The 19,265-nt window shown below is 49.9% G+C and overlaps 2 protein-coding genes across 2 annotated transcripts in view; one reads left to right on the forward strand and one right to left on the reverse strand.

The window, feature by feature from the left end:
* Positions 1-19,265, forward strand: part of LOC149342566 (integrator complex subunit 14-like) — a 40,021-nt gene that overhangs the window by 14,048 nt on the left and 6,708 nt on the right. The window lies entirely within an intron of this gene.
* On the reverse strand, positions 8,153-18,783 carry LOC149342567 (uncharacterized). The gene is made up of 6 exons (XM_089542188.1): positions 18,712-18,783; positions 15,016-15,118; positions 14,844-14,929; positions 13,587-13,694; positions 9,968-10,021; positions 8,153-8,383 (listed from the first exon to the last, which is right to left on the reverse strand). The coding sequence occupies exons 1-6, from the start codon at positions 18,781-18,783 to the stop codon at positions 8,213-8,215; spliced, it is 594 nt and encodes a 197-aa protein (XP_089398314.1). The 3' UTR covers positions 8,153-8,212.

Consider the following 19,265-nt stretch of genomic DNA (forward strand, 5'->3'; position numbering starts at 1 on the left):
GTTCCGTAGCCAAGGCTGGCCAAGACTCGTCAAAAATCAAAATGGCGGTTGGCGCGCATTGCCCGGGCGGGTTCGGGGAGCCCGGTTGCGACGTATCATGCGGGATCGTTTCCTCGGCTACGACGTAACAGCGGGGTTCCCAATACATTGGATCCTATGGAAGCTACGCCGGGACCCGAAGAAAACGACGTAACAGCCGGGAAAACGCAGCAGTGAGGAACGTAACAGCGGGGTTCTACTGTATTTGTTCCGCTCCTGCATGGGTTTCTACGGATAGAGAAGTGTCTGGAGTTGTGAAATGACTCGCAGCTGAGTTTTGTAACGCGCGACATTTGATGTGAATACCAGGCCCGCTCCGTACGTGTACACGGCGTTTTTCTTTAAGCCCACATTCATTAAAGTACTGTACGCATTTACTTGCACATTGGTTGATACGTCGTATAGGTCAACCCCTTAACTTCTGGAACTGAAACCGAAAACTTATAACTTCTTTTAGGTCGACCAACTAGCTACGAGCCGACACCAGCTAGTCGCCACAGCGTGTGTCACTGATCGCAAATGTGGCAGCGCTGTGAGAAATTCGCAACAGAGACAGCATGGCTGCGCAAGAATTTGCGCTGAGTTCTTGCTTGCACTGGGTGTAAATTCAGCAACTCATGTCCCGAAGACCGCACAATAGAATAAGCGAGGCATGAAAGCCTTCATTTCACTCTATTTCACTCTATTCAAGTTCGGCAGACACCTTCAGCATGCGCAACGTCGCCAGTAGATCTCAGCGGGTAAGTGGAAAGCTTGACTATACCCTCTCTGATGCTGCCGCGCAATTTTTCTTCGCCTGCGCATGCAAGTCAGCGATGTTCGGTAAGGGTATAACCACCATGGGGCATGGCTGAGCGACTGGGAGAAGTTTAGTTTTTCCGACGAGGCCACAGCCAGCACTATTTTTTTGCGCGGCTGTCTTAAAAAATAACAGGCTTGTGAAACTTTTTCGCCGTAATAGTGGAAGCTACTGCCATAGTTTAGAAGGCTGTAAGGCAGAATGCTAGCTGGCAAGTCTTCCGCAAGCATCGCTTCCTTCGTTGTCACCCTTGTTCCTATTCTGCACTTGCAGCTGGGTTTGCGCCTCGCCTGGGACACGCGATTTGCATATTGATCGAGCCCCAGGTTTGGAGAGTGCAATAATAATAAAGCAGGCTAACCTATATGTGAGTAGACAGGGCAGATTACAAACTTGTACACGTAACTGTTAAGCTAGGCTCTCAGTTGGGCTAGTTGGTTGTTGTAATCATACGTTTACTAGTGCATATATACCGTATTTACGATTATAAGTCGACCCCCCACATCACAGTTCTGAAAAAACAAACAAACTTGCAGGTCATTTAAACTTGGCCCTTAGTAATATCCTGTGGCCTCCGCTTATCACCAGCCGCTATCGGCTGCCGCACGCGGGAGTGCCCACATTCCAAAAAAAAAAAGTATTAGTCACTGGACTACTCGTCCACATTTGCGCCATCGTCTTCGCTATAGCGCTGCCGTCGTGATCGATGCTGCGGTCCCACAGCTCGTCGTTCTAACATCGTCATGCAGCGAAATCCTGCACCTCCCAAACAGCCACATCATGACATCGCGTGGCACAGCTGAAAATTTTGCCTCGTTGTAGCTGCCACTCCTGTATCACTCAGTGCGAAAGTCGAACTTGCAGCCCGGCGCGCAGTTCGCTTCTTCGGCATAAAGCATGAGAGACATCTTGAACATAGCCGTGAACGAGCGCCGGTCGCTTACCAGACCTAAAGCACAAATGACGAATGGCGAAGAACTACATTAAAAACTTGTGAAACGCGGCCGGCAGTAGTCGAATGCGTCAGAGCCAAAGAGAAACTGCGCGCGAGCGGCGTCGGCTCTTCCGTCTGCTACCGACACTCCCTGGCGCCGCTGCGGTTCCGAGTGGGGGTGCCGCCACAATTGGAACAGCAGTTCTTCCTAGCTTCAGTAGTTGGGGGGCTCCCTTGCAGCAAGGGAGCTCCCTTGGGCGCCGAGTGCGTGGTTGAAAGTAAACAGAAAAAAAATATATACTTGGACGACGCCTATTAAGAGTAGAACGCGAATGCGTTTCGGGCAGCCGCCGCTTATCAGCATGCGCAATCTGCGGCCACGTGCGGGAAGTGGGTTGGTGCTGGTTTGCTGCTTATCGACAGCCACCATCGGCCGGCCGCCTCGCGCGGGGTGGGGATGCCGGTTCTGCGCGTTGACATCAGCTGCTCAAGGCCAGCACCAGAAGCGATGCGGCGGAGCCGCGCAGCAAAAATGCAACCACGCTGATATCTCGTTTGTCTCGCCTTTATTTATAGTGCGATGCATTGGTTTCGATTTCAAGTCGACCCCCCCACTTCGGATTTTCAAATTTTGAAAATAGGTCGACTTACAAATTACAATCGTGTAAATACGGTATATATAATATTGTTACGTAGCCGTTGGGGCTCGTAACCGAAAGGCTTTAATGGTTGACGTGGACGGCACCGGAGAACAAGCCAAGAGCACCCAGAGGAAGCCGGAACCGATCTTCTTCTTCTTTCACTCGGCGGTGCACGCGACTTGCGAAGAGCAGCCGCCTAGTGGCTGCTTGTGGAAACGTGGCATTACCCCCCTCCCTAAAAAAAAAAAAAAAAAACATCGGCCCGATGCATGCGCAAGAAAAGAAGGTAAGAAAAACAGTTCACAAGAACATGGCAGAAAATAAGCAGTTCGTAAGCAAGGATGGTGAGAAAATGAACGGTCACAAGAAGCACGTGGTTATGGCGTGGCGGTAGGCTGCTAGCGGTGCTCGCGCGAAAAGTACGGCTTCATTCGCACGACGTGGACGACTTCGGGCTTCTGCTGGCGGCGATGAGAAGTAGAAGAGCCGTCTGGAAGAAGTTCGTATGTGACGTCACTGAGCTGACGGACCACTCTGTACGGACCGAAGTACTGCTTTAGCAGTTTCTCGGAAAGCCCTCGGCGTCGAATCGGAGTCCACACCCACACCATGTCGTCCGGTTCGAAAGTCACTACTCGGTGGCGGTGATTGTAACGCCGAGCGTCTCGGCCTTGCTGGTTCCGGATGCGCAGTCGCGCAAGCTGCCGTGCTTCTTCGGCGCGCTGAGTAAAGTCCTCGGTACCAGCTTCGGAGTCACGACCGTCATGGGGCAACATGGCCTCTAGCATGGTGGACACCTCGCGGCCATACAACAGAGAGAAGGGCGTCATGCGCGTTGTCTCTTGTTGTGCCGTATTGTACGCGAATGTGACGTACGGTAGGATGTCATCCCAAGACCGATGTTCAACGTCCACGTACATAGCATGTCGGCGAGAGTTTTGTTGAGACGTTCGGTCAGGCCATTCGTCTGTGGATGGTAGGCGGTGGATTTACGGTGGGTAGTGCCACTCAGCTGCATGACGGATTCCAGCAGCTTGGCCGTGAAAGCTGTGCCTCGGTCCGTTATGACAACTGACGGGGCGCCGTGCCTGAGTACGATGCGCTCGATGAAAAATTTCGCTGCTTCGGCTGCCGTGCCTCGTGCGAGGGCCTTTGTTTCAGCATAGCGCGTGAGGTAATCGGTAGCGACTATTATCCACCGGTTGCCCGAGGAGGAAGTTGGAAAAGGGCCCAACAAGTCCATGCCAACCTGCTCGAATGGAAGTCTGGGCACTTGGACAGGCTGCAGTAAACCAGCTGGCCTTACAGACGGTATTTTCCGTCGCTGGCAATCGTGGCACGTTCGTACATAGTGGCGCACTGCCGCCGCAAGTTTGGGCCAGTAAAAACGCTTTTGAATGCGAGCCAAAGTTCGAGCATAGCCGAGATGACCGGCGGTGGGCTCATCATGACATGCCTGCAAGACTTCGTCGCGGAGAGTGTCTGGCACGACGAGGAGATAATCCCTTCCCGTGGGAGAAAAGTTGATCTTGTAGAGCACGTCGTTTAGGAGACAAAACGAGGAGTGCGTTCTGGCGAAGGGACGGGGTACTTCCGTAGTACGCGCTTTCAGGAAGTCGATGAGTGGAGCGAGTCCCGGGTCCTCACGTTGGCGCTGCGAAACAGTGACTGCGTCGACAGTTGCGATAAGAGGGAAGTCGGGCTCTTCGTCTTCGTTCGTCGAATGGATAGGAGAACGGGACAAGCAGTCGGCGTCGTTGTGCTGGCGTCCGGACTTATACACGATGGTCATGTCGAACTCTTGTAGACGTAAACTCCAACGTGCAAGGCGTCCGGAGGGATCGCGCAAGTTCGTCAACCAGCAAAGAGAATGATGGTCGCTGACGACCTGGAAGCGGCGGCCATAAAGATACGGGCGAAATTTCATCACTGCCCAGACAACAGCGAGGCACTCTTTCTCGGTGGTGGAATAATTGGTTTCAGCACGAGACAAAGTCCGGCTAGCGTACGCGATGACTCGCTCAGCGCCATCCTGCCACTGTACGAGCACAGCGCCGAGGCCTACGTTGCTTGCATCCGTGTGAACCAGGGTCTCGGCATGGGCATCGAAGTGGGCAAGCACAGGCGTTGTTTGCAAGCGGTGCCGTAATTCATCGAATGCCTTTTGCTGTTCGTCTGTCCAGGCGAAGGTGACATCATCTCGGGTGAGACGCGTCAACGGGGCAGCAATTCGTGAAAAGTTTGCAATGAATCGGCGGTAATAGGCGCAGAGTCCCAAAAAACGCCGGACTGTCTTCTTGTCGGATGGAGTAGGGAAGTTGGCGACGGCTGCAGTTTTGGCGGGATCGGGCTGAACACCTCGACGGCTGACGACGTGGCCCAGGAACAGGAGCTCTTCGTAACCGAAGTGGCACTTTTCAGGTTTTAACGTGAGGCCGGCAGATCTTATAGCCCGTAGCACGGTGGAAAGGCGTTGGAGGTGTTCCTCGAACGTTGGGGAAAACACAATAACGTCGTCCAGATATACTAAACAAGTTTGCCATTTAAGGCCGGATAAGACTGCGTCCATCATTCGCTGGAATGTCGCTGGAGCGGAGCACAATCCAAACGGTAGGACCTTGAACTCGTATAGTCCATCCGGCGTGACAAACGCAGTCTTCTCACGGTCCCGTTCGTCTACTTCGATCTGCCAATAACCGCTTTTGAGATCGAGCGAGGAGAAGTAGCGCGCATGGCGCAGCCGGTCCAAGGAGTCATCAATGCGTGGTAGCGGGTAGACGTCTTTTTTTGTGACCTGGTTGAGTTTGCGGTAGTCAACACAGAATCTCAGACTGCCGTCTTTCTTCTTAACCAAGACGACAGGTGAAGCCCAGGGACTCCTCGATGGCTGTATGACACCGTCATTCAGCATTTCGTCTACCTGCTGAGCGATGACTTCGCGTTCCCGCGGTGACACTCGGTATGGGTTCTGTCGGACTGGTCGGATACGTTCGTCGGTTATTATGCGGTGCTTGGTGAGGGGCGTCTGCTTGACCGCTGAGGCAGACGAGAAACAGTCTTGAAACTGAGAGAGCAGCCATACAAGTCGGTCCTTCTCGGTAGGTGATAGAGCGGGGTTCACATCGAGGGCGAATTGGGCCGGTCGGCTGGCAGATGTCCCGGTCTGGAGCGCGATGCAATCAGAAGTTTCGGCGAAATCTTCCAAGTAGGCGACCGTGGTCCCTTTAGCGATGCGTTGTCGCTCATTGCCGAAGTTGGTAAGGAGTACATCCGCGAGGCCGTTGGTCGGATGGACGATACCGCGGGCAACACAGACGCCGTGATGGAGCAGCAGCTCAGTGTTCTGTTCGGCCACCCCTGCAGCACTGGACTGGTCGTCGCACCTGACGGTAACGAAAGTACATGAGCGTGGCGGCACGGTTACATCCGCGTCAAGGATGCGCAAAGGTGCGTGGCGTCGTTCGGCGTCTGCGGAAGTCGGTGCAGGCGGTGAAAACGTGACCAAACGGCGAGGAACGTTAATGACGGCACCATGCTGTCGTAAGAAGTCAAGGCCGAGGATGAGGTCCTTGCAACAGTTGGGAAGAATAACGAAAACCGCAACAAACACGGAGTCGGCAATGGTGACTCGTGCAGTGCAACGCCCTAAAGGTGTCATAAGGTGGCCACCAGCAGTACGAATTTGGGGTCCAGGCCATTCAGTCCGAACTTTTGCGAGCCGATCCGCGAAATTCTTGCTGATTATTGAGAAGTCTGCTCCTGTATCTACTAAAGCAGTCACTGGGTGCCCGTCAACAAGCACGGGAAGGTCGGCGCTAGCTGTGTCATCGGTATGAGGGAAGCTCCGAGTCACGGAATCACGCTGCGGCGGCGTCGCTGTCACGGAATCACGCTGCGTCGTCACGGGGGGGTCTTCGGGACGTCGGTTTCGTTTTTCAGCAACCTGCCCCCCTGAGGTCGCCGCCTTCAGTTTCCCCGGCGTGGGCTTGGCGACCGCCCCCTCAGCGTATCGCTGAAAGTACGACGGCTAGGTGACGAGTAGCGGACGGGAGAAGGTGACCGTTGGCGACCGTTCGGTGAAGTCTGCTGGGCAGCAAGGTATTCCTCGATTTCCCGAGGTCGCTCACCGAACCGTGGGCGCGGGGCGTGACGTGAAAATCCCTGAAGCCCGAGTTCACGGTAGGGGCAGCGTCGATACAGGTGGCCGGCTTCCCCGCAGTGGAAGCAGAGCGGCCGCTGACGAGGAGTGCGCCAGATGTCGGCCTTCCGGACCGGTGGTTGCATGGCGAGTCACTGCTGCGGTGGCCGCTGGTAGGAGGGTGGCGGCAGTACGGACGGCGGCTGCGAGTCGAACGGGATAGGCTGCGCGGGAGGCACCGCGGGCTGACGGACAGCTGCTGCATAACTCAGAGGGCGTGGCTCGGGCAGCAACTGAGGCGGTGCAAACGCTTGCCGGATCTCCTCGCGCACGACTTCAGTGAGGGCAGCGGGTGTGGGATCAGGCGAGATGATGTGGAGTTTCCGGAGCTCCTCGCGAACTACGTCTCGGATCAACTCTCGCAAAGAGGAATGTTCACTGGCGCTGCACGAAGCGGCCACTGAGCTGAAGGGCTGAACGTACGCAGACTCGTTTCGTCGGGAACGCTGCTGGAGGGCTCGCTCAATGAGGGTTGCTTCACTGATGAAGTCGGCAACGGTCTGGGGGGTATTCCGCACCAAACCAGCGAAAAGATGTTCTTTTACGCCCTGCATCAGGTGGCGCAACTTCGCGGCCTCCGTCATGTCGGGATCAGCCCGCCGACAAAGACGGGTCACGTCTTCGGCAAACATGGCGACGCTCTCGTTGGGCTTTTGGATACGGGCTTCCAGGAGGCGGCGCGCTCGGTCGCGGCGGTCGGGGCTGGAAAACGTATCGCGCAGCTGCTGGCGGAAGGCATCCCAGCTTTGAAGACCGGTCTCCCGGTTCTCGTACCAGGTTTTGGCGCCGTCTTCCAGCGCGAAGTATACGTTGCGCAGCTTCATGGCAGAACTCCACTGATTAAAGGTGGACACACGTTCAAACTGTTCAAGCCAGTCGTCGACGTCTTCAGTAGGAGCGCCATGGAAACTCGCCGGGACACGGGGCTGCTGGAGGGTTAGATGAGGGGAACTCGCCTGCGCCATGGGATGAAGCTGAACGGGTCGGCGGTCGGGAAGGAGACCGAACTCTGGGGAGAGGCCGTGAACGCGGCGGCTGCTGCGATGAACGGGTGTAGACACCAGCGGGAGTCGGTCGGGACTCGCTGAACTGCTGCGAGAAGAGGTCCGGGACATGGGATCTTGAATGCACCTCCACCAGTGTTACGTAGCCGTTGGGGCTCGTAACCGAAAGGCTTTAATGGTTGACGTGGACGGCACCGGAGAACAAGCCAAGAGCACCCAGAGGAAGCCGGAACCGATCTTCTTCTTCTTTCACTCGGCGGTGCACGCGACTTGCGAAGAGCAGCCGCCTAGTGGCTGCTTGTGGAAACGTGGCAATATGTTGCCTGTCCGTGTATATGCGTTAGTATAAACATGCGAGCACGTAACTGCATTTATTTAGCAACAAGCTCGAAGTTACGGTGATCATTTTTCATAGTATTTTAGTCCAAAATACAGCACGCAAAATATAAGAACTGAAGTGTATTTATGCAACGCACACTGAAAGGGAATAAATATCCCCCCCCCCCCCCCCCCCAGCCTAATCCATTGGGTGTTCGAAGTAGCAGTAACAGCATTCTTTTCCGAGCCAGACAGTCCTTAGCGCATTGTGCTGGTCAGTCAGTCGATCAAGGCAACTTGCTGGCTTGCGGGGGGCACCGACGCCTCCTCTTGCTGCTGCTGTTGCTGCGAGCTCGAAGGGGCGACCGCCTGGGCGGATGGCGTCGGCTGGGCGGCGCTGAGCGGCTTCACCTGCTGGTAATAGGCGTGCACTTGACGCGTGTAGTGCCCCTGCAGTAGCACAACAACACGTCAACGCCATCACTGCGCGTTACCTTCTGCAGCCTTCGTGGACACTAGGTTCCTTTCAGTGCTAAAATAACGCGAAAAAATTCAGAACAACATCATCCAAGGTAGGCCAAGAAGCCCTTGGTCGAGTCACAATGCCAACGTCACTCCGGAATACTTTGTTTGGTATTAGGAAACCTGCGCCGGCCTTTTTGTACACTGTTACTACAAGCTGGGCTGACACAAGCATCCTTCTTCCACAGACTTCCTCTTCAAGCTGATCCAGCTCGTTCGTACAGGCCACTGTTTCTAATAAATGCCCTTCACTTCTTTTCAGCTGTCTCCACAGGAAGCTCATAGAATCCCTAGGGAAACTTGTGTGTTAGAAGTCTTGCTTTAACACAGTGGTAATTTATTTAACGTAATGTAACCGCACATGGTATGGCACAGAGACGGACTGTAAGGGCACTCACTACAGTGTTATAGGGGATATTCACCTGACGTCATGGGCGCCATTTTGTTGTCCAGCACTTCAGCGGTGCAGGCTGGAGCAAGCGGCGATAATCCCATTAGACACGCGTGGGGCATTTCGCTGCGCTCCATGGACAAGAAAACGGTGGCTGTGACATCAGATAATACTCCTTATAGGGCCACGTTTCATGCTGGTGCTTATTCTGTGGTGTTCTGCTCGAGAAGACCTAGTAATATACTTCACACAATGCAAAAGTATGCAGCTATTGGCATGGTTTACCATTATGTTTCTCTTGAAAAGAATAAGTCATTTGTCAAATGCATGGAATATTCAAGGTTTTCTTTAAGGAGGACATTGCCTTTTGGTTCTTATGCCTCTCGTATGTTACATTCCATGCAGTCGAGCTGTACTCATGGGCTCTTTCATATCGAAATGCCAAGTCATGTTGGATCAGTGAGTGACTTCTTAAAAATTAAGCACTTAGGAAAAAAAAAAACTCAACGTACATTATGCTTGCTGAGCAGAATATGGTCGGCCTTCAACTTTGTATCTTAACCCTGCTCACATTGCCGACTACAGGAACAGAATATTTCATCTCAGCGACGCCACTAAGTGGTTGTTGGGTAGGGAAATAAATTAACTGCTGTGTCTATCGCAGTTCTGTCACAAAAGATGTACTGGTACTAGTAGCATTTGCTTCATTAACCATGGAACGTATTAGTGTTCGTGAAGATGCTTTTAAGGCGTTGTTTCTGCAGTATATAAAACAGTAATATAAGCCAGCACAAAAAAATTTGGCCCGAAGTTCCAGATACTGGCATGTATGGTCTTCACGGGTCTGGCGGAAATAAGCCGAGATATTCTTTGTCACCTGAACGTTTAGCACGCAAAATATATCCATCAAGGTTTTCATATCTTGATTCCTACGTAATTGCAATTTTGCGAAATTGAGCTGTGTATGAAATATTAGCATTTCAACAAAACAAAATTCACTGTTGGCATACTGAATAATGTGTGCACTATATATAAAGTAATCAAGAATATTAAAGATCTGAAATATCTGGGCAGTTTGATCTCTCCTAGAATCACCCTCACGACATAAATGGCGCACTTACCTTGATAACAAGTATGGCAGCGGTAAGCAAGACCACGCGGACGAAGAGAATTAACTGAAAGAATATTGAAAAAATAAATATTGCTTTCAAATGAAATCGTTTTGAGGATAGCTGCGAGGGTTCGCATCCCTCACTGCAATCCTCGCAGCTTCGAGTTTTTGCTCTGTCAATCAGTGGTGTTTTTAGAGCGCAGCTCTTTGGCGTCCGTTCCTGGGTTTCGCGTCGTCGTCGGCCTCGTAACCAGCTCCGCCCCCAATGTCACGCTTTTCAATTGGTCGAAATGCTCGTGACGTCACAGTGCGCGAATTTCAAATGGGGCCAATTGTACTTTGGCTAGTAACCACCTACCTACGAATAACGATGCTAAAGTAGACTTACCCCGCGACTATAGGACGGCCCTACTAATCAAACCACTCCCCAAAAACATGCACCCCTTACACCATGAGGGTAGAAGACAAGCAAGAGCCAAAGTCTTACATAACAAATACAGACAGTGCGCTGGAACACTTTATGTAGATGCAGCAGAATACAAAAATACCAATGCCTTTGCAATTGTGGTTGTGAACGAGAATGGTGACCACATCGTCTCGGCGACAATCAAAACGAAATCCTCTGAAACGGCAGAAGAGGCGGCTATAGCCCTCGCCCTAGCGCATACCCAAGGAAGCATAATCTTCAGCGATTCCAAAATGGGTATCAATAATTTCGCTAAAGGGCGAATTACAGACACCTCCCTTAGAATCCTTAACGCAACCAAATTCTCACCAAATTATTCCGAATTGATATGGGTCCCAGCCCATTCGGGGAATCCGGGGAACGAGGCAGCCCACAATAAAGCCCGAGGTTTCGTCGACCGGGCAGTGGATGAGTCTGGCTCCCTGAATTTCACGAAGGACTCCATGATCACATATCATGATCTCACCAATCATTTTAAACTAGAGAGGAGAATTTTCCCCCCTCCAGACAAAAGACTTAGTAAAGAACAAGAGGTTACGTGGCGTCGTCTACAGACGAGATCGATACGCACCCCATCACTCCTCGCGTGCATTTATCCAGATCTTTACAACCCAAACTGCAAACACTGTGGCCAACGTGCTACCTACGATCACATCCTGTGGGACTGCAAAATAGAGCCACCTCCGGGTGATCTAGTTACAGCTCCTTCTCTCGAGCGGTGGGAGACCGTGCTGGCTAGCTCTGACGCAAGTTTTGGCGGTGGAGTGGGCTGACAAAGTCGTCGAGGGCTATGTACTCTCGACCACTTAACGCGACCTCTTGCCAAGCTCTTCCCGGCGAATAAAATGTTTTACAATCAATAGTAACCATGCAACCAATCAAAGGGATCGTATAGTGATGCTGCAACTAAGTTGGACTGAGTTTAGTTAATTGCTTAATTAATCAATTAGCCTAATTAATACAGAGGAGAATGAAGAGCTCAGAAGAAAAGAATAGATAGACGCTCGCCGCAGCGACAACAGCGTCCACGGAAGGAGACGCTGCTGAAAAAAGATAAGTACGAAGCCGCGTTCCCTCCACCACCACGCACTTCCCCACTCAGTAAGACGTTGCTCGTTTCATATACGTTGTGTCGAACATCCTAGACAGTTCCAACAATTTACAGGTTAATGACAGAACACGATGGATAGAAATACAATAATATAAATATGAAATAGCCTAATTAACCTTTCTAGTTAGACCGTATAAATCAATAAAACCGAGAACGAAATTGGTCGAGTTGGGGAATCGAACCAGGGTCTCCGGAGTGCGATACGAGCACGCTAGCCACTCCGTAATGCCAGCTGAATGGTTTGGAATGAACAAAGGCGCGTCTAGCTAATACGCCGTCTTCGTTCACTCCCATCTTCTCCCTTTCCCTTACGGCGAGGTGCAGGTGTCCACCCAGATATGCGAGAGAGATACATTTCCTTTCCTCAAAAAATAAATTTACCGTCCAGCAAGGCGTACAGCCGAATTGGCGATGGCGTTCTGTGGACTCCCTGGCAGCGTTGCAAGACGCTGTCGCGTTCCACTCTTACAGGCGAAGCTTAACATGTTAACCACACATCAGTAACACACGCAGACAGCCAATGGACGCGTCATTCGCTGGCAGCACTTGATTCATCATTCACAACCACATTCTTAACGTACGCTCCCTTGCCGCACATGCCAAGGACGTACACCACGATCACATTCTGCGCCATTCCTCTGTACTTTGCTTTGCTGAAACCTGGATGGATCTCGAAGAGCCTCTCGAAATCATACATTTCCTATACTGCTGTGGTGCTCGCAGAGACCACAACAGAGCGGCGGGAGTCGCTATCTGCTTGCACACAGGTCTCTCTGCAATACCAGTCGAAATGTTTGGCACGTCACATGAAGTTGGCGAACTGTGCGCCACAAAGTTACCCAACGGCTTGCTGGTAGTAGCTGCCTACTTCGCCCCTACCGCACTCACGAAAGACGTCGTGCACTTCCTGCAACTCGCATTAACCGTCCATCGATCCACACCGATGTTAGTAGTAGGGGACTTTAATGTTGACATAAAGACAAACAGCAATTTCCTAACACTTATGCGGGAGAACATCCCGTTCCTCTCGCTCGTAACGCGTTCCACGGCTGTGACAACCTCGCGAGGCACTTCTATAGATCTCGTCTTTGAGAATCAGGCATTGGTGTACCAAGTCGAACATATATCAGTCTATTTCTCCGACCACAAAGCTTCCTTCATGACTGTCAAGAACTGTTAGTGGAGTCTTTGTTAAAGGAATACGTGTGAAAAATAAAAAAAAAATTCTGTGATAGCGCATACATGTGTTGCTCGATTTCTTTGCCTCAATCTATCGAAAAGGTGAAACAGCTTATTTGCTGCGCTCAAATTTCGCATTAGGAATTAACGTAATCGTCGGTAATTTTTTTTGCATTTCATGGAGAACTAACAAAAGATGGCATAATCAATGTAGCATGCTCTGCCCCATCAATCGGATTTAGCGTCTATATAATTTTTTATAGCAGAACGGTTGGGCTAAAAATTAACATGCAGAAAACCAAAGTAATGTTCAACACCCTAGCAAGGGAACAGCAGTTCGCTATTGGTAGCGAGGTGCTGGAAGTAGTAAGAGAATATGTCTACTTAGGGCAGGTAGTGACCGCAGATCCGGATCATGAGACGGAAATAACTAGAAGAATAAGAATGGGGTGGAGCGCTTATGGCAGGTTATCTCAGATCATGAATGGCAGTTTACCAATATCCCTCAAGAGAAAAGTATACAACAGGTGTATCTTACCGGTACTCACCTATGGGGCAGAAACGTGGAGGCCAACAAAGAGGATTCAGCTTAATTTAAGGACAACGCAGCGAGCTATGGAAAGAAAAATGATTGGTGTGACGTTAAGAGATCGAAAGCGGGCGGCTGTCGAAGAACAGGGTTAATGGAGAGACATGGGAGAGGCCTTTGCCCTGCAGTGGGCGTAGTCAGGCTGATGATGATGATGATGTATGAGAGTGGGATGGGTGTGTCAGTCAAGACCAATATGTCGCGTGAGCAAAAAAAAGTAGAGGCAGTCAGAAAACAGATCTCGGAAGACTACTGAGCAAGAGGTAGAGGTGACGCGAGCTCACGTTTTCTCCGGTGACCTTCCAGGCGACAGCGCAGAGCACCAGTAGGCCCTTGAGCGAAATGCAGAAGCTGTTCCACCAGGTGAACAGCTGCATCGCCAGCCGGCAGTTCTGCGCAACGAAAGAGCTGCTTTTCTCTTTTTTTTTGTACTTTCTTAACACACTAGCACGTCCCTGAGCAGCAAGAGAAGTCATACCAGTCATTGTTGCTGACCTTTCTTGTAAATCTTTAAATGCAGAGCTGCATGTATGCATTTATACGGCTGGCATACCTAATTTTCACCCACTTTTGCGCCTGCACTCCGTGGCAGCCCTTTGAAATCCACACTATAGGGATCCCTTAAATAACAATTTCTGTCGCACGACAGTCATCATTCCTGTATTTTGTCGTGCGAAGAAGGTCCCTGTCGCAGGATTTGTCGCGCGACAGGTTTCTGTCGCAGGTGGTGTCGTGCGACAGAGAGAATGGAGCCGCGCGACACAACAGCCTGTCGTGAGTACTGTCGTGCGACAGATTGCTGTCGATGGTAATTGTGTTTTGCTACAGAATTCTCGAAATTCTGTTGCGCCGTCGTGTGATAGCCATAGGCTTATATTCACCAATGGCGTCTTAAATCGCTTTCACTGTGACGAGCCGCGAAGACGATGCGAGTTGCTCGGGCCGATTGGTGTCGACCATCGAGCGAAATGAAGTGTTCATTCACAAACTCAACTCGAGTTTGCAGCTCGCTTCCCGAGACCTAGCTACCCGCACGAGAACTGGCGGGGAGGAGGCGCCGCTCGCGCGCCCTCTTCCCTTCAGTTCGCACATGACAGTGTGAGCGAAAGACTACCATGCTTAAGAGTAATGCGGCTTTAAAAGCCCAGAAAGCTGTAATGCACCAGCGACAAAGCCAGCGTTGCCTGTGAATGCGCCCGTGCTTGCGGTGGCGGCAAGCTGCTAGCCACGTGAGCGTCTGCATGCCAATCTCCATGAGCGCGACGAATGGCGCTACTGAAGGTCAGTGTCCTCCTGGCTGCTGTGACCTGCGCGTCTCGCCATGTAGCATACTGTACCCACTACCACATGCGGAGAAAAGGCTAAGGGCACATATACTCGTCGCCTAACGACGCGTAGTGAGAGTAACCTGATCGCGAAAAAATCCCATGTAGTCTAAATTATCCGGAGCCCTCCACCAACCCCATAAACCAAACCAAACCTAACATTGCAGCTAACGCCGGGGGTCTTCGCAGATGGTTTACGTTTGGGAGCTGATTTACATCCTCTATTCCGACGAGAAGAAACAGGTCCGTGAGGATACTTGTGTAAGTAACGACGATTCCAGTGACAGAAACCACAAAAATCTCTGAAAAAAATCAGAGAAAACATTCAATGATAATCAGTCAGCCGGTGAAATAAGATCACGTCAATCGACTGAACGGACATACAGACCTCCTGGTGCGCTGTCGATGGCTTGAAGTTTTAGGTAAACTGCTGCGTCGTCACTTTTAATGATAGCAAATAGGCACGTCATGAGTGCTATAGTGTGCATAGTCTGGAAAGTAAAATATAGGAAATATAGGAAACGCTACATCCTGCCAACGCATATGTAGTTCTCCTTGTCTAGGACGCTGGAAAGTGTTTGCAGAAAGGCGTCGAATCAGACGGATGCCTCTCAAACGACCTCCAGTGTCTCCGGCATTTAAGATTCACAAACAATTGTGTACTTAACATCTTAACCCCACATCAGTGAAACAAGCAGCAATATCGCGCTAAAGGCTTTCGCCTCACCGCACTTTAGGTCAACAAAGTGCCCCCCTGAATTTTTGCTCGGGGTTTGCACCCATCAGATTAATCCTTACGCACTAAAAATATTGAAAATAATGATCCATTCTCCGCCACAAATTAAAGTCTGCTCCACAGCCCATAAAGTGATGGTATCAAAAAAAAAAAAAAAAGCAATCCGCTTCGGTAACAGTTATCAGAGGCATACTTCACCGTCCGATCTCATGGCCGCAAACAATATTACAACCTTGAAAAAGAGAAGAGCACTCACCAAGTTAAAAATTTTCTCTCTATATCACCACCAGTTTAATTTCAACTCAGGCGACTACCTGCGCCACATGCAAGCGACTGAGCGATTGAGCGGCGCGTCGAAGCGAAAATTTCCAACTGGTTGAAACCTCGCCGCTCATCGCAGCGACGACTCAAAACAGGTTTTTTCGCCGCGGCGACAGGATTCGCTAGCATTTTCGCTTGCATGTGAAACAGGCTCCATAGTTCGCGCGAACGAACCCCTTCAAGAACTCTTTCTTTGCCCACACTATGAGCTGCTCTATGAGAGCTTCCCAGCTCATGTCTTTCCCGCGCGTGATACTGCCGACCCTGAAGAGCGCGTGTTTTCTCTCATGTGAGTTAGTGTTCTCTTGTTCTTTGCATTTTTTTCCCCTGGCGTGTATCTTTATTTCTTGACGATCCATTTTTCATGTTTTGATTATTCTCAAACTCGGCTGTTGCACGATAATGTTTTTCTTGGCACTTGGCTGTCTGCGCCTGGCGTTTTTTTTTGTAATTTTTGCGCATTTTATTCTTAAACAATGCTGTTTTCCGAGCCATCCTTGTTACCCTTTATAGCCTACGGGTTCTTCGTGCGCATGTCAGATTCTTATGGAGAGTGTTATTCGGTGAATTTGATGAATTGGCAGTTGTTATCTCCTTGGCTGTTCTTGTAATATCGCCCACTCTGCTTGGCTCTCGGGCTGCAGTATTTTATAAATAAATAAATAAATAAAATAAAATAAATAAATAAATAAATAAATAAATAAATAAATAAATAAATAAATAAATAAATCTTCCGATGCGTGGCAATACCTTTCTTTTAAATTTTTGCCATCGCTCGCATCGAGTAAAGATTGCATAGGAAATCAATGGGGAACGTTTTTGATGATAGCAAAAACGATAGTAGCAAAACAAGTGCAAGCTTGACGAGGGGAGGTGCGGGGGTGATTGTTACGGCGAAAGCTTATTATAAATATGAAAAAATTGCGCTCATAAACAATATCCCGTTGAAAAATGCGCTTGTCTGGAATTTCTGGGTACGACCTAGAGCCGAGCAAATTTTTTTTTAGCCATTGAAACCTGCAGTCGTATCTCACATTTCACTCATTATAGCTTTAGTACATGTTTACCAATAACTGCTAGCTGTTCTTGCCGACAGCGCAGGTCAATTCTAGTACGTACACGCAGTATGCGGCTGTTGTATTTACGCTTACACAAGATCAATACTGGAGAAATGTTTTTCTCTGCGTACAAAAAATCGCCACCTATATAATACATAGAGCTTCTACGGCGAACTTAGCGCTTTTGTGAAGTACTCAGATTAGACTTCAACAAGATAACAATATAGCGCCTGCATCCTCACTGAAAATTTAATCTCTGTGTGTAACTCTCAATTCATGCGTGTACGAACTCAGTTTAAATTCTTAGAATTCGGTATAAAGTATTCCTAATTCTGAATGTCCAGTTTTCAGGCCAACACTTGCGTGTTCATCGGCGGTCATCGGAACGCTTAAGTTGGCTTTCTTGCATAATATATATTAGTACGGAGAAGCAGCCTTTACGGGGGCATATGGTCTGGCGGCTGGTTCGCAATCGTTTTTAGAGCGGAAGCTTTACTCCTCCCATGCGACACGGCAAGGTCATGCTGATCCAAAGAATGACCTTCAAGCGGCGGATAGGGGGTGTGACTGTGACGTCATACCATGTGACACGCCGCGCCGAGGCGCGGCTGCGGCGCGCGGTGCCGGCGGCGTTCGCTCACCTTCCCGACTGCGTTGAACAACGTGATTCAGTGCTCACATCGCTTTTGCGCTGAACCACGTGACCAGCCGTTCATCTGATAAGATAACAAAGAGCGCGAAGCGTTGCTTGACGTTCGCGGATAGCCATGGAGGAGTCGCGCGCTGTAACCAGTGCTTCGGCTGTGTATATCGTGGACGGCTGATTGAATCTGATGATTCTACGATCAAGAACGGTGACAGGGCGCGTTGGCGAAGGATAGAGCGAGGAAACGTTAAATCACAGCAAACCGTGTCTGATCATGCTTAATCGAGCTTCCGCTCTCAAAAACAAGGTTCAGCCATGTTGAAACCCAAGCATTTTTTATCAAAGCGCTAGCTATTAAAGTCGAGCTTCACGGCCTTCACGTAGGAGTAATAGTAGTCCTAGTAGTGTAGTAGTACATGCAACAGTAGTGGTAATCCAGCGCCCACAATAACGTGACTACCCCATGCAGATAACCCGTGCCTCGAGTTAACTTCGTCGTTATCAGGTGGGGCGGGCGCATGATAAGGCCGCCAGCGATGACATGGCATATTATTCGCGTTGTGATAGGGTCATGGATGCAGCCGATGTGTAGTGTCGTTCTCTGAACGCTACACGTATGCTCACAGCCACAAACGTGCGGCGTATCGAACAGAGTACGAGCGCTCTCGGGACTCTGCCCGCAAACACACTCCACGATAAGATGCTCAAGTCGATGCTAACGCATTTCTCACACCATAAATAACTCGTTTTAACCCTCCCAAAACAGAAACACAGTAATCACATTCATGCGTGCAGCAGTATTCGAAGTAAAAGCCAACAATTGCAAATGCACAATGTGGACCAACGAGCGCTAATCATCCGCATTACAAAGGGTGTAATCACCATTGATTTTTTCCCACTAATTTACGCACCATTATCAACAATTTGTTCCAAGAGTTAAGAAATAGCGCATTATTTAGCGATCAATGCTGTTTTTTTTTGTTTTCAGTGGTCGAGACACTTAAAATATGCCGCGCTCGGATCAGAGAGAGGGAAATAAAACGAGTAAAAGAGGAGGAAAAAATGAATTATGATCAAATGAGGAAGTGGATATTGGGAGGGCATATAATACGCAAAAGAATCATTTTTAGAACTGATACCAAGAAGGAAAAAAGAACAGTGTAGAGCGACAGAAAGCCAGATGAAGACAAGAGGTTGGGAAATTTGCTGGGTCAGCTAGGGCGAGTGCAAGACAGTGGCAGTTGGGGAAAATTAACTTGGGTGCTGCTGCTGATGATAATGATCATGATAAAGGCTTTTTTTTGTGTTTCGTTGCATACTTACGAAAGACGCGCTTGCCATTGTTTGTATGCTGGGCTTGTCAGTGAACATAAGATATGACCAGCAGGAGCCCATGCTTTTGTTCTGCGCTGTTTCAGCGTACTTTTAGGAGCTGAAGAGTACTAGCAGGAAGCGGCTGGGCTTATTGTCACCTTGAAGGTCAGGAAAAAGAGAGGGGAAAAAAGTGCCAAGTCCTTCATTTAGAACGTTGGTACTATGTTTATATAAAACGGTACACGAAAGAGAAAGGCAATAAACATATGCGGTACTAGAACCCCAGAGGAGCGTATTTACTGCATTTCACGCTGCTCTGGCAGCAGTTCAAAGAGAAAGCGCATTTAGCAGCTAGCATATCGAGGCCTCGTGAAGATAAGTCCTGAAAAGGAGCCATCTCTTTCGAATAACTTTTTCTGGTTTGGTTTATTAGGGTTTAACGTCACAAAGCGACTCAGGCTATGAGAGACGCCTGAAGTGGAGGGCTCCGGAAATTTCGACCACCTGGGGTTCTTTAACGTGCATTGACATCGCACAGTACACGGGCCTCTAGAACTTCGCCT

Source organism: Amblyomma mixtum, chromosome 5 (genome assembly GCF_055824585.1).
Source record: "Amblyomma mixtum isolate Tamu chromosome 5, ASM5582458v1, whole genome shotgun sequence".
NCBI classification, from domain to species: domain Eukaryota; kingdom Metazoa; phylum Arthropoda; class Arachnida; order Ixodida; family Ixodidae; genus Amblyomma; species Amblyomma mixtum.

Coding starts and splice junctions, on each gene's coding strand:
- LOC149342567 (XM_089542188.1), bottom strand. CDS start 18,783: ATGGGCTCCTGCTGGTCATATCTTATGTTCACTGACAAGCCCAGCATA. Junction 15,119..18,711: donor CAATGGCAAGCGCGTCTTTC/GTAAGTATGCAA, acceptor TTTACTTTCCAG/ACTATGCACACTATAGCACT. Junction 13,695..14,843: donor TTCTCGTCGGAATAGAGGAT/GTAAATCAGCTC, acceptor TTCGTTGCGCAG/AACTGCCGGCTGGCGATGCA.